Source organism: Amaranthus tricolor, chromosome 17 (genome assembly GCF_026212465.1).
Source record: "Amaranthus tricolor cultivar Red isolate AtriRed21 chromosome 17, ASM2621246v1, whole genome shotgun sequence".
NCBI classification, from domain to species: domain Eukaryota; kingdom Viridiplantae; phylum Streptophyta; class Magnoliopsida; order Caryophyllales; family Amaranthaceae; genus Amaranthus; species Amaranthus tricolor.
The window spans coordinates 12,084,425-12,097,381 of NC_080063.1; the positions used below are offsets into that span (position 1 = coordinate 12,084,425).

The 12,957-nt window shown below is 34.2% G+C and overlaps 2 protein-coding genes across 4 annotated transcripts; both read left to right on the forward strand.

Moving 5' to 3' along the window:
• The first annotated feature begins 6,198 nt into the window (after positions 1 to 6,198).
• On the forward strand, positions 6,199 to 8,293 carry LOC130804267 (uncharacterized). Its single transcript, XM_057668651.1, has 2 exons — positions 6,199 to 7,025; positions 7,788 to 8,293. The coding sequence occupies exons 1-2, from the start codon at positions 6,352 to 6,354 to the stop codon at positions 7,813 to 7,815; spliced, it is 702 nt and encodes a 233-aa protein (XP_057524634.1). The 5' UTR covers positions 6,199 to 6,351; the 3' UTR covers positions 7,816 to 8,293.
• Positions 8,294 to 8,611: 318 nt separating this feature from the next.
• On the forward strand, positions 8,612 to 10,715 carry LOC130804269 (uncharacterized). 3 transcript variants are annotated; one of them, XM_057668652.1, is made up of 5 exons: positions 8,612 to 8,819; positions 8,919 to 9,012; positions 9,261 to 9,582; positions 10,197 to 10,278; positions 10,446 to 10,715. In XM_057668652.1, exons 3-5 carry the CDS (start codon positions 9,418 to 9,420, stop codon positions 10,538 to 10,540), a joined length of 342 nt encoding a protein of 113 aa, XP_057524635.1. In that variant the 5' UTR covers positions 8,612 to 8,819; positions 8,919 to 9,012; positions 9,261 to 9,417; the 3' UTR covers positions 10,541 to 10,715. The 3 variants fall into 3 exon arrangements, with proteins under 3 accessions (XP_057524635.1, XP_057524637.1, XP_057524636.1); XM_057668654.1 differs by having other exon boundaries at positions 9,428 to 9,582; XM_057668653.1 differs by lacking the exons at positions 8,612 to 8,819; positions 8,919 to 9,012 and having other exon boundaries at positions 9,020 to 9,582.
• Positions 10,716 to 12,957: the final 2,242 nt, after the last annotated feature.

Below are 12,957 nucleotides of genomic sequence, written 5' to 3' on the forward strand. Positions count from 1 at the left end.
CCCCCCTCAAAATGGGCTTGTGAGTAAGAAGACCAATTTTGCTAACAAATTTCTTAAATAACAACCGAGGAAGTGGCTTAGTTAACAAGTCAGCCACTTGATCATGGGTGGAGATAAAGGAAACTCGTAGAGAACCAGCTTGCACATTTTCTTGAACAAAATGATAGTCTCGACCCAAATGTTTCATTTTAGAATGAAAGACGGGGTTAGCACTAACATATGTACCACCCAAATTATCACAATAAATAATCGGTTTGGAGGAGATTGGTAGACCGATTTCAATGAATAAATTCTTCAACCAAAGAAGCTCTGCGGTGGTAGAAGCGACCGCTCTGTATTCGGCCTTCGTAGACGAGCGTGCACGAGTGCGTTGTTTGCGAGAAGACCATGATATAGGATTAGAGCCAAGGTACACAATATAAGCTGAGGTAGAGATATAACATCTTTGTCTTGAGCCCAATCCGCATCCGAAAAAGCATGAAGAGAAAGAGAAGAATTATTACGGAGAATCAAGCCATAGTCAATAGTGCCACAAAGATAGCGAAGAAGTCGTTTCAAAGCATTCCAATGATCATCGTATAGGAGATTGGATATATTGTGCTAATTTGTTGATAGCAAAGGCCACATCGGGACGTGTAAGGCCAAGATATTGTAGACTGCCAATGAGAGCACGATACTCAGGTGGATTGGAATATGGAGAACCGACTTTAGTTAGAGGAGGATCAACTGCAAGTGGTGTAACTGCAGGCTTAGCATGAACCATTTTGCTTTTAACAAGAACATCAAGAATGTATTGTCGTTGATTGAGAACAAGTCCTTGGGAAGTGTGTTGAATCGCAATGCCAAGGAAGTAAGATAGAAGACCAAGATCTTTTAATGAAAATCGAGCAGATAGCCTGGTAATAAACTTGTCCAGAATAGTGTCATCATTAGCCGTAACAACTAGGTCATCAACATAAACCAAGACATAAATGCATAAATTATTATGTAGATAAATGTAAAAAGAATCACAAATGGAATTTTTGAAACCCATGGAGAGAAGAAAAGAACTCATTTGTTTAAACCATGCCCGGGGAGCCTGTTTAAGCCCATAAAGCGCCTTTTTTAAATTGCACACATAATGCGGGTTAGTAGCATCAATATATCCAGGAGGCTAAGTAACATAAACATCATCATCCAAACAACCTTAAAGAAATGCATTATTGATATCTAGTTGTCGTAATTTCCATATGTTCGCAGGTTTTATAACAGGACTATAGGTCTCATGAAATTCTATCCCTTCTCGTTGATTAAAACTGCAAGCAACAAGACGGGCCTTATGTTGAACAATACAACCCTTAGAATCACGTTTCAGTTGGAACACCCACTTGGTACTAATAACATTCTCAGCATAACATGGTGGAACTAAATCCCAAGTATTATTTTTTGACAAAGCATTAAATTCAGAATCCATTGCATGACGCCACTTGGGGTCTTTAAGGGCTTGAGTCACAGTCTTGGGTGTAGTCTCCAAAGAAGTTAATTGAGCCATAAGATTCAATTTATTTATAGGTTTGCGAATGTTATCTTTTAGACGAGTGATCATTTGATGTGATGGTCTTGGTGGAGAAGATAAAGATGATGAAGTAGAATTGGGAGACAAATCAAAAGAGGTGGGAGAAGAAGAGATAGGGAAAGAGGAAGATCACGCAGAAATCTGAGTAGGAATAGTAGAGGATGGAGGCGGAGATGGGAGAATCATGATATCCATAGGACACCACATATCAGCAGGGGGAAGAGAAGAAGTGTGTGCTTGAGTACTAAAGGGAAATATATTTTCAATGAACTTGACATGTCGTGAAACAAATATTTTATTCATTTTAGGATCTAAACAATAGTACGCACTTTGTGATGAAGAATAGCCAACAAAAACACAAGCAATCGAGTTTGGATCTAATTTGTGACTAGTGTATGGCCTAAGCCAAGGGAAACACAAACAACCAAAAGACTTTAATTTAGTGTAATTAGGCTGTGTAGAGAATAACTAGGTGAAAGGAGATATGTTTTTCAAGATAGGAGTAGGCATGCGATTGATGAGATAAACAGCTGTAGAAAAAGCGAGAGACCAATAAAGAATAGGCATGGAAGCATGGTGTAGAAGAGAAAGACCAGTCTCTTAACAATATGACAATGACGTCTCTCGGAACATCCATCATGTTGTGGTGTGTGAGGAGGGGTAGTGAGCCAAGTAATACCATCTAAAGCAAGAATGTCTTTTAAAGCGAGATACTCAGTGCCATTATCTAAATATAAGTGATGTATAGTCATGCCAAAATATTTTTCAACTAAAGCCTTAAAACGATTAAAAACATCCTTAGTGTCGGATTTGTGTCGAAGGGCATAAAACCAAATGTACTTAGTAAAGTGATCAACAAATATCAAATAATATTTATACCCATCAAACGACACAACAGGAGATGTCCACAAGTCTGTATATATATATTCTAAAGGTGCAGTAGATGAAATAGTAGAGATGGCAATTTATGCATTTTATTCACATTGCACGAAATACATGTACATACTTGTTCTTTAGAAATAGAAATATCAATACGAGAACACATTTGTTTTAGAATAGAAAATGAAGGATGTCCAAATCTATGATGCAAAACATTATATGTAGGTGTAACATGATTAGTAAATGCAACTGGTGATGTAGATAGAATTTCATAGGTGCCTTGTTTAAGTGGGCCTCGAAGTAAAATCTTCCCTAATAGTATATCCTTCACACAAAAAGAATTAGATGAGAATTGAACAACAACATTATTATCATTACAAAATTGAGAAATAGAAATAATATTGCGAGAAATAGATGGAGCATGTAAAACATTACGTAGCATAAGAGAATTAGAGGCGACATTAAGTTTAGTAAAACATGTATGAGCAATGCTAATAAGCTTACCATCGCCCACAATTAGCTCTTCGGTGCCATCGTAAGGAGTGTGTAAGGAAAGATTAGCAAGATCATTAGTGACATGATGAGATGCACCACTGTCGAGAAGCCACATATTAGGATCTTGAGTAGATGCATTAGGAGCAATCTTGGTAGCATGAGCTTGAGGTGAAGTAGAAAAACGGCGAGCATCCGACTTTGGAATGGTAGAAGGAGGATGAGCGGAGGGAAATTGTTGGTTGAATTGAGAACATTGAGACAACACATGACCACGTTCTCCACACCATTGACATTTACCCAATAATGGTTTTGACGACCCCGAATGTTGAGAGGACCGAGAGGAGGGACCCAAAAACTACCCATGGACAGCCGGTTGTGAAAGCTGCCCATTTCCAGCCGATGAGACAAACTGTCGAGAGAAATTTCTAAAATGATTGTCCGGATTCATACGAGATGGACGAGAGCGAAAATTATGTGACCGTGAATGCATAGTAAAGGCCTTGGCGGGTACCGAAACAGGACGAGAGGATTCTTGTTTTTGTAATGCAAGTTCTTTATTTATCAATTTTTCATGAAGTTCTTCAAAACTAATAGAGGAGTCACAGCTATCAATTTGCTCAACAAACAAATCATACGAAGAGTCTAACCCATCAAGAACGCGATCAATAAGATATTCATGATCAAGAGGCTTACCCGTGGAGGCTAAATCATCGGCAATGGATTTGATTGAGTGCATATACTCAATGATGGAGGACGAACCTTTGGAAATGGCTTTGAGTTGATCTTCTTTTGCTTAATGTGTCCCCGATTAATTTTGTTAAATGTTTCTGCCAATTTATCCCATAATTCTTTGGATGTTTTAGAATGAGAAATTAGAGAAATGAGATTTGGTGAAAGAATGCCAACAAGAGAACCAAAGATCAATTGGTCTTGACGAAACCAAGCAGTGAATGCCGGATTCGATTTCTCGGTATTGTTTTCCAAAATCATGGCAGCCGATTGGGGGCAATAACCATCTATATACCCCATGAGATCATGCCCATTGAGAATGGCTTTGATTTGAAGCTTCCAATCTAAGTAATTCTTGGAATGTAATTTGATGACATTGGAGATGGAAAGAGTAACAAATGGTTGATTTGGGTCATTAGGATTGGGAAGAATGTGAGGAAAGGATGCGACAGCCATGGGATTAGAGAAACAAAAATTGATTACAGAAACAGAAATTGATACGTTTACAGAAACCGAAACAGGAAGATGATTACAGAAATAGAAATTGATTACAGAAATAGGATTACAGGATCAAGTTGCCCAGAAACAGAAACAGAAAGATGATTACAAAACAGAAACAAGATCAATGTGTTATAGAAAGATTGAAAACCAAATGGTCTTTGATTTCAGAAACAGAAATTGATTACTCTTGAAAATAGGCCACTCTTTGAAATTGTTATGGTAATTGATTACTGGATTCAACACACTCTTGATGATTGATTTATTGGATTAGAGATGAAGATGATAGATTCAATTGGAGCGCGGGAAGAGGATCGAAAACTGATACCTTATAGAGAGTGGAAGAATTTAATCATAAAATCTATAATTTTATTACTAGAGAGGGTAATATATATATATATATATATATATATATATATATATATATATATATATATATAAAATCCTAAAACAAACCAAATCAAGAAAATAAGAAATGATTAAGTAATTGGGTTTACAATATTAATTCTATTTTTACAGTTATTTGATTTGATATTATGATACACAAGATGAGAAATTAGAAGTATTCATGTATTCAAGCTTTTACAATTGAGTGAATTTTACACCAGTGATGTAAATGTTTCTGATTTCAGCACTCCGTTCTGTGTGAGATTGTAAACGAGTTGTACTTTAAAATTGTAATTGATTATTTTAATACACTATATCTATATATACTGGGTTTAGTCAATAGAAATAATTTCATCATGAGACGATGTCATTTAAGAATTTGTGGTTAGCAATATGTATCATTGTATGGTGTTTTTACAATTCAATATATATGTTTTATAATGTATTTTGTCAATTTATTTCATTTGTTTTTGAATTCAACTTATTTGCTTATAGTTTATTTTAATTGTTTTAGGGTAGTATTTTTTTTTTTTTGAGTTTATTTCGGATAGTATCTTAATCCTTATGGTCTATGGGTTTCAAAATTTTATGTAAAAAGATTGAGTTTTGTTGAAAGTTAATTTTTTTACTAAAATTATACTAATTTTTCATTCCCATTACCACCATTTATTATTATCTACCAAAAAGACCGTTAATTTCATTAAGTTTTGATTTATATCTTTTTATTCATCCACAAAACGTATATATAGCTAAGGATCAACAGTTTAGTGTTCATACCCTACAAATTCATCCCGAAATATAAATTTTATCTATATCTTTTTAGTATTCATTCATATATTCACCTACTATTCATTCATATCTTTTTTACCATTCATTCGTAAAAATTAACGTTTGAGTATTAAATGTTTGTTTAAAAAAGACAGGTAAAACTTTAAAACCTAATGAAAAAATTATGGATATATTTGGTATTAATTTGGTTTTTTACTTTTGTTTTTTTATTTTCAAAGTCATGGATTTATATCTATAATCTATAAGGAATAAAAATTTAGTTAAATTATTAATATATGATGATTTTGGAAAACAAAACGTGCCTTAATTAGTTTAGTAGTTTTTTGGTTTTGAGTTAAAAGAAATTTACCTAATAAAGTATTAAATTTTTCATAAAAACTTGAGTGAGACCGTCTTATTTGTAAGACGCATCTTATTGAACCGACCCAATTGTATATATTTTTTTTATCAATTTCACAAATTAAAATGTCAATTTTAAGAGTTAAAAGACCAATTTTAAGAATTTAAAGTTGACATTTTAAGTCATGTAATTTGAGAGTTTTAAGACTTAAAAGGTCAATATCAATACTTAAAATACCAATTTTAAGACTTAAAAGACCAATTGTGATACTTAATATTCTTATTTGAACTTAAAAGTAGGATCACTTAAAACATTAAAGTTGATATTAAAAACTTTGAAATTGACTTTTAAAGTCTTAAAATTAGATTTTTAAGTCTTCAAAATTGTCCTTTTATGTTTAAAATTAGTATCTTAGAATATTTTTAAAAAATTATTGGTCCTGGGCCAGTTGTACGGCTAAGGCCGTCTCTCAGGAGAGTATTTGATAAAGAATTAGTGTATTTATTTTTTACTTTTGAAAATTATGTGTAAATAGATCATTTTTCCCTGAGACGACCGCCGCACAAACGTTATTTTCGGTTTCTCCTTCCTCAGTCATGCAATCTTAAGCGAATTGAATCCTCAATCGAAACCCTAATTTCACCCAGAAACCCTAGATCAATTAAAGAACCTTCAAAAAATGGGTGGTCATGGAGGTCTAAACATCCTCCCTCAGAAAAAATGGAACGTATACAACTTTGATAATCGCGAGAAAGTTCGAAAAGACGAAGAAGCCGCAGCCAAAGAGGAACAACTCAAACGCGAGCAATCTCGCAAACGTGATTCCGAATTCCGTCTTCAACAACTTCGCCGCGCTCGTGGCATTGATCCTGAATCCGACATAAAAGATACACCTTCTCAACAAGTTGTTGAACCAGAATCAAATTCCGTTGTTGAATCAAAATTAGAGTCAAAATCAGAATCAAATCATGTTAATTTGTTTGAGGGAATTAAGATATTTGATCCAATTCAGGCTATTGAGAAAGTTCGAGAAGATGAAGGGAACAAAAAGAAGATGAAGAAGGAGGAAGTTAGAGTGGTGGGACCAGAAGATGAGAAATATAGACTTGGATATGGAGTGGCAGGGAAAGGAGTCAAAGCTCCTTGGTATGCGATTAAGCCTGAAAAAGAGGTTGAGGAATACGAGGATGCAAAGAGTGGAAAGAAACGGAAGTTTGAGAGTGGGGAGAAGATTAAGGTGAAGAAGAGTGTGGAGGAGTTGAGAGAGGAAAGGTTGAAGAGAGAAAAATTGGAGAAGGAGAGGGCACGAGCGTTGATCTTGCAGAAGAGAGGCTCCAATGGCCGCTATCAAAGGTGAGATTATTGCTTTGAAGTGATTGTTGTTTTTGTTTTTAATGATTGATTCATTTTATGTTTGTTTATTGAATATGATTGTAGTATTGTTCATGGGATTTGGTTTATTTTTGGTGTTTATATAGCTTTATTTGTACTTAGATTTTTGCAGTTCTCGTTTTTCTTGTGTTCTTGTATTGGAATTGTATGGTGTGTGATACTTTGATGGTTTATATGATCAGTTGTTTTCTAGCTAGCTTTACCAATCCAGCTGCACATATTTTATTTGTGATTTAATGATTTTTGTGAATTTGTCATAGTTTTTGTGTTTTAAACTAAGTACCTCATTTGAATATTTTGAACTCTCGAGTAATTGGTGTCATTGCTCTATGATTATGATTTGTGACTGGGTATTTGGTGGAGGAGGAGGGGATTGTGACTATGAAAACTGGAATTGTGACGGCGGCATCAACTCAGGGTGATGGTATACTTCAGGTGCTGAAGGATGGACGTGACCGGAAATCCGCTTCAATTATGAATTCATTGCAACTGCAACACATATGTATTTGTCTGTCAATCATGCTATTTAAGTTCTGTCATTGATTTTTCAATGTGCTTGACAATGAGAATGAATGTTCAGTGGATGCTTGCCTATGAATATAAAGAGAGTACGTGTCTTGTGAGCCTACATATGGTGTTGTAAATAGAAAATCTATTCTTTGTGAACACAATCAATTGTATTTTTGTGGTTTCTGAACTGTTGTTTTTTTTGTTCTTTTGCAGTGACAGAGAAAGGAGGCAATGGCATTGAGTATTTTTAATTTCTTGTTGAATTGCTCTCACGCACGTGTTTCATGGGCAGCATCTGGATTGAGTTCTCTCCTTGTGGCACTGGTGGGAATTCTGAATCTGAACGACAGGAATCGGACGTTGCTTCAAATACCTGTGCTTATAGTTGATTGAAGTGCTTTTGGGCTTTCTACTGCAGAAATTTCTCTTCTTTTACTTGTTTAAGCTGGCAACCATCTGGACCTGACACCAAACTGCTGATCAGATGTCATGAATTGCTGCTTCTTTCTTCGAGATCTATCCTGTTTATCTCTCAGATTCTACTCAAAATCCAATGGGTTTGGCTATGTGTGATTTATGTATTAGTCTTCCTAGTTTAAAAAAAACTGAGTGATCATAATTCAGAATTCAGATGTAGCAAAGGCATATATATTGGTCACCCGATAAATGATTTTGTATTTGATTTGGGCTTCTTTACCTCTCATTATGTCTTTGATGCATTCCTTATTGTTTATTTATTATTACAAGTCAAACTTTTTCTATAAAATTCTCCCGGCTGTTGCTTGTAAGTTGTGACCCGATTACTAATAAATGTATTTTACAATGTAGTTTTAACTCGAAGTTTGTTTTCCATCAATCTCAGGTACACATGATTCTCTTGAGTGTTGATTATGACAGAAATGATCGTATTTTTCATGTATTATGAATTTTTGATCAGGATCAGACTCTTAACTTGTAAACAAATGACAAAGCCGGGCTTAATATACAATTGTCCTGATTATTAGAAATCTTATTTTTCAAAGGACAAGATAGAGCCTACAAACGACACTGAAAGGGACAATCTGCTCTGTTGATGGATATGAATACTTTTCAACTCCTTATTCTAGATGGCCTCGTCATTAAGAAGTGTTCATAAAGCTTGTGTGCTAACCTTAATTGCAGATGGCTGTATTTGTGCAACATTAAATCACTGTCTCTACTTTTTCAATTGCTCCGAATTCAGAAACTATGTTATTATTTACCCAGGTATGATAAGTCATAACTGATAACCTTCATTCAATTTAAGATTTTGACAGTTTGGAATTGTTCACTCGTATTCAATTATTGTTATTATGTTTCATACAGAGCGGCTGGTAAACCTCCGAATCCACTAGAAGTCAAAAGAGGACGGGGTGAAGGCTGTAGGTTCAGCTACGGCGTTTGTCTCTATCAAATTTAGGTATGTTCTGTTTAGAGTCAAATAATTTGTATTGGTATGTTTTTATCATTAATTAAGAAGTTCTCCATGCTTGATCTCTTAATTAAATAAGTAGCTTGCTTTTGCTTCCTGAGTTTAGTATTATCTTCCAGTAAAATAATGCATAAAGAGACTTTTCATTGGACTAGGAGGAATATGAAGCCCATAGCCACCAAGGACTTTTGACATTTTCTTACCTCTTAATTCTACCTTATCTAATACCCATCTAGGTGGGATGCATGAAGATGAAAGCCTGGAGTTACACTGCTTAGTGGGATTTTAAAATTATGAAGTGGTGATGAGATAGGACAGCTCTGAAGCTTTTTATTCTTTGACATCTTCCTTTGTCTTTGCCTTATATAAAAATCGTGATCGTTCATTTTATCTATGTTGTTAGACAAGTATATGGCTATGAAGAATTGTAGTTCCGAGCATCACCTTACACAGAGAACTGTAAAGAAGGACAAGAAAAGGGTGTGCAACGACGCGGTTGACTTGGAAACTGCAAAAACCCAACGTCTTGCATCTGCTGAAGATCTGTCAATCCCTTCTGTAAGCAGTCTCTAATACTTCTTCCCTGGTTATTTACACATTTGGAATGGCAAATGACACGAGTTTAGATTTTGTTTATCGATTTCATATGTAACGATTCACGTTTATTTTCCTTCATGATTTCTGTTCTAATAGTAAGTCATGATATCTAAGAATTTCTTGAAGTTTTTGTTGATTTTGCTTAGATCTATCCTTTAATTATTATTATGTATTTACAAAATACGGCTTACAACGACGTGTATTATCGAATTTAAAATTGTTTGATAAATTAAGAGGAGGGAGACGAGGGAGAATAAGAAAAAAACTGTTTACCAACCTAGTGCATCTCAAACTTGACCATTTTTTCCTGTGGAAGGGGGTTTGCTGAACCCTTATTACCCGGGCTCCCCAATAATACAGTAAGAATCATTGAACAAGATTGATATATGCTCATTAAAAAATCAATTCCAAGAACACAAATTTTGACTTGGTCTGATATTGTACTATGTCAGAATATGGCACATCAGAATGATGTCTAAACAGGCTTTCTTTTCCTCGCTCTTTCTCGGTTTAGCTTGTGGAAAGAAATACTTTAAGACTGTATTATTTCACTAATTTTCTTCTTTCTAATGTAGTTTCAGGTCATAGTAATGAGTGCAAATATGGGGTGCAGCTCCTGCCGTGACAAAGTGTTCAGAGTTTTGTCAAAAATGACTGGTAAAGATTTCGAACTTTTTCTGAAATATCAGATGCATATAACCCCGCATAAATCTCAAATAGGAAACTAACGACTAATGTGTAGCCGCTGCATGGATGTATTGAACCTTTGCTTTGTTTTCCCCCCAACCTTTCCGTTTATTCACTCTCGTGCCTGAAATTAACAGGGTTTAAAGAATACACAGTGGACGTACGTAAGAAGCAGGTGATTATCAAAGGTGATGTTAGTTTTTTGTGGAGCACAAAAGATGAAGCTTCTTGAAAATTCCTGACTTGTATCTATTTATTAGTTTCTGGCAAAAAGGACTAATGAATTCTTAGTCTTCTCTAGTTCGCTACTTCTCTGTTTGATCCATTACTTTCTCAATTACCTATTCTAAGATTTTGACACCTATTTTAGAATAAAAAATAAAATAGCAAAATTCTCCTTTTCTCTATCAAGCAATTCTAACCATTAGATTTGAGTAATGGACCCTTCATTACATTTTAAGTAATGGAGAGGATCCTAACTCCTTTTTCATTGTATAGAAAAGTACAAGTGCATAATAACTCTATAAGTATATAATTGTACTTTAACACCGTTTTATCATTGCAGACATCGAGCATAAAAGCTAAGCAGTATTCACTTTGTCCTTCTAAAAATGCATCATTTGACTCAAAAAACTCTTACATATTCAAACCGCATGAAGCCTAAACAAGTAACCAAAGTCATTACTCTACCGGGGATGTAAACATACCAACTCGACTCTAAAATCCTCTGAATATTGTCTTGCAACCAACCTAATATTTGATTAAAGGTGTGGTGTTTCGGAAATGTTCTAAGCCCAACATTATTTGTCTGTAAACTAGACATATACCCACCCAACCACTTTGGGTTTGGATCATTCAATCGTTGCGAGAATGACTTGTTCTTGTGATCAATCAAGAATGTTGTTAACTCCACCCAACTTATTATAGACCAAAATCTGCAAACTTAAAATGACATGATTTCCTTAGAACGGGTTAAACCATCAAATATAATTAATCAACACTTAAAATTATCCAATTTAAACTTGATAGAACTTGATACGATTTGAGTCAATTTGTATAAAAAATGACTAGAGTTTAACCTAAATTAATCTTTAGTACAGTAATTCAGAGACGAACAATATTGATATGGCCTATTCTTGATAATTTGAGTCATGAGTACTCATTTGTGTTCAATAAACACATCAAAACCCAATCCAAATGAACCTGACTCAAAAGCAATCTAGTAAATGAAATTCATGCTTCACCAAGACTTCTAACTCTTCTTTGACCTGAAGAATGCCCAATAAGGGAAGCCGTCAGCCCCAACCACAAACGTTAAGGCACACCCTATGGGCGACTAGGTCCACATATGCTCTGGTCACGTTGGCATGAGGAACAACTCTTGCCCATAATTAGACAAATTATATTAAATTTTGCACCTCTACAAAATTATAATCACGATGAATCTTGCTCAAGTCTAATTAGACAATGACATGCATATTGATTAAAACTTACTAATATTAAATGTGTAACATATAACAAAATTTATTGTTAAATTGGATCAATATATACATTGAGATAACTAGTGAGTTAATTTAACGCATATCTAAAGGTCGGTGTTTTAAAGATTTAGAGGTCAAATAAAATAAAATATCTTGAATCTAACACTATTCATGATGTTGTAAAAGCCTAAATAAATAGTAAACCGATAAGAGAATTAAAACCTATAAACTAATCTAGTGTCTAACTCCTTTACCTTTTACTTGTGACGGAGATTAATTCTTAGCAAAGATTGTTTTTTCTATATCTCTAGTCCCTTGCCCACTAGATATTGTCAAGTCTTGAAAATTTTGGCTTATACACTTGCCAACTAGTGATTGTCAAGTCTTATAAATTTTAGCTTGTATATAAGACTCATATAATAAGAAAATTGATTGCAAACAAATTCGATGCGCTAAAATTTAGAAAAGACAACCTCAATATGAGACATTACAATTGGCCGACCCACAAGCCAAAACTTTAAAAAAAAAAGGCCAAAAATCCAAAGACCGAGATTTTTTGTTTCTATTTGATTGGAAACGTCGATTCTAAAAACTAGGGCTTGTATACAAGACCAGTATAAGAGAAAAGTTGATTGCACATAAATCAGTTCCATCCTACAACCAATTAATAATAGGAGAAATAGCCTATTGATATGATATAGAATCACACCAGTTATTTTTCCAACAAAATCTACCCATACAAAAAAAAGGAAATTGTTAATGGTACCCTTAAGTTTTTCGCACTTTATCAATAGTATCCCTAAGTTTTTTTGATTATCAATGGTACCCTCGTGTTATTGAGCATTTTACAACCGTAACCTTTTCTAATTTTTTTTCGTCCAAAACCATTAACTTTGTTCTTTTTCTTTTTCTTTTATTTTTTTAATGTTTTAAATTGAAAAATAAAAGAAAAAGAAAAAAGTTAACTGTTTTGGACGGAAAAAATTGGAAAAGATTACGGTTATAAAACACTCAATAATATGAGGATACCATTGATAATCGAAAAAACTTAAGAATACCATTGATAAAGTGCAAATAGTTACGGGAACAATTTATAATTTCCATGAAAAATAAAATTAAGCCAAATAGAATTAAGGGAAATTCCACGTGGTAGCATCCAATTCTTATG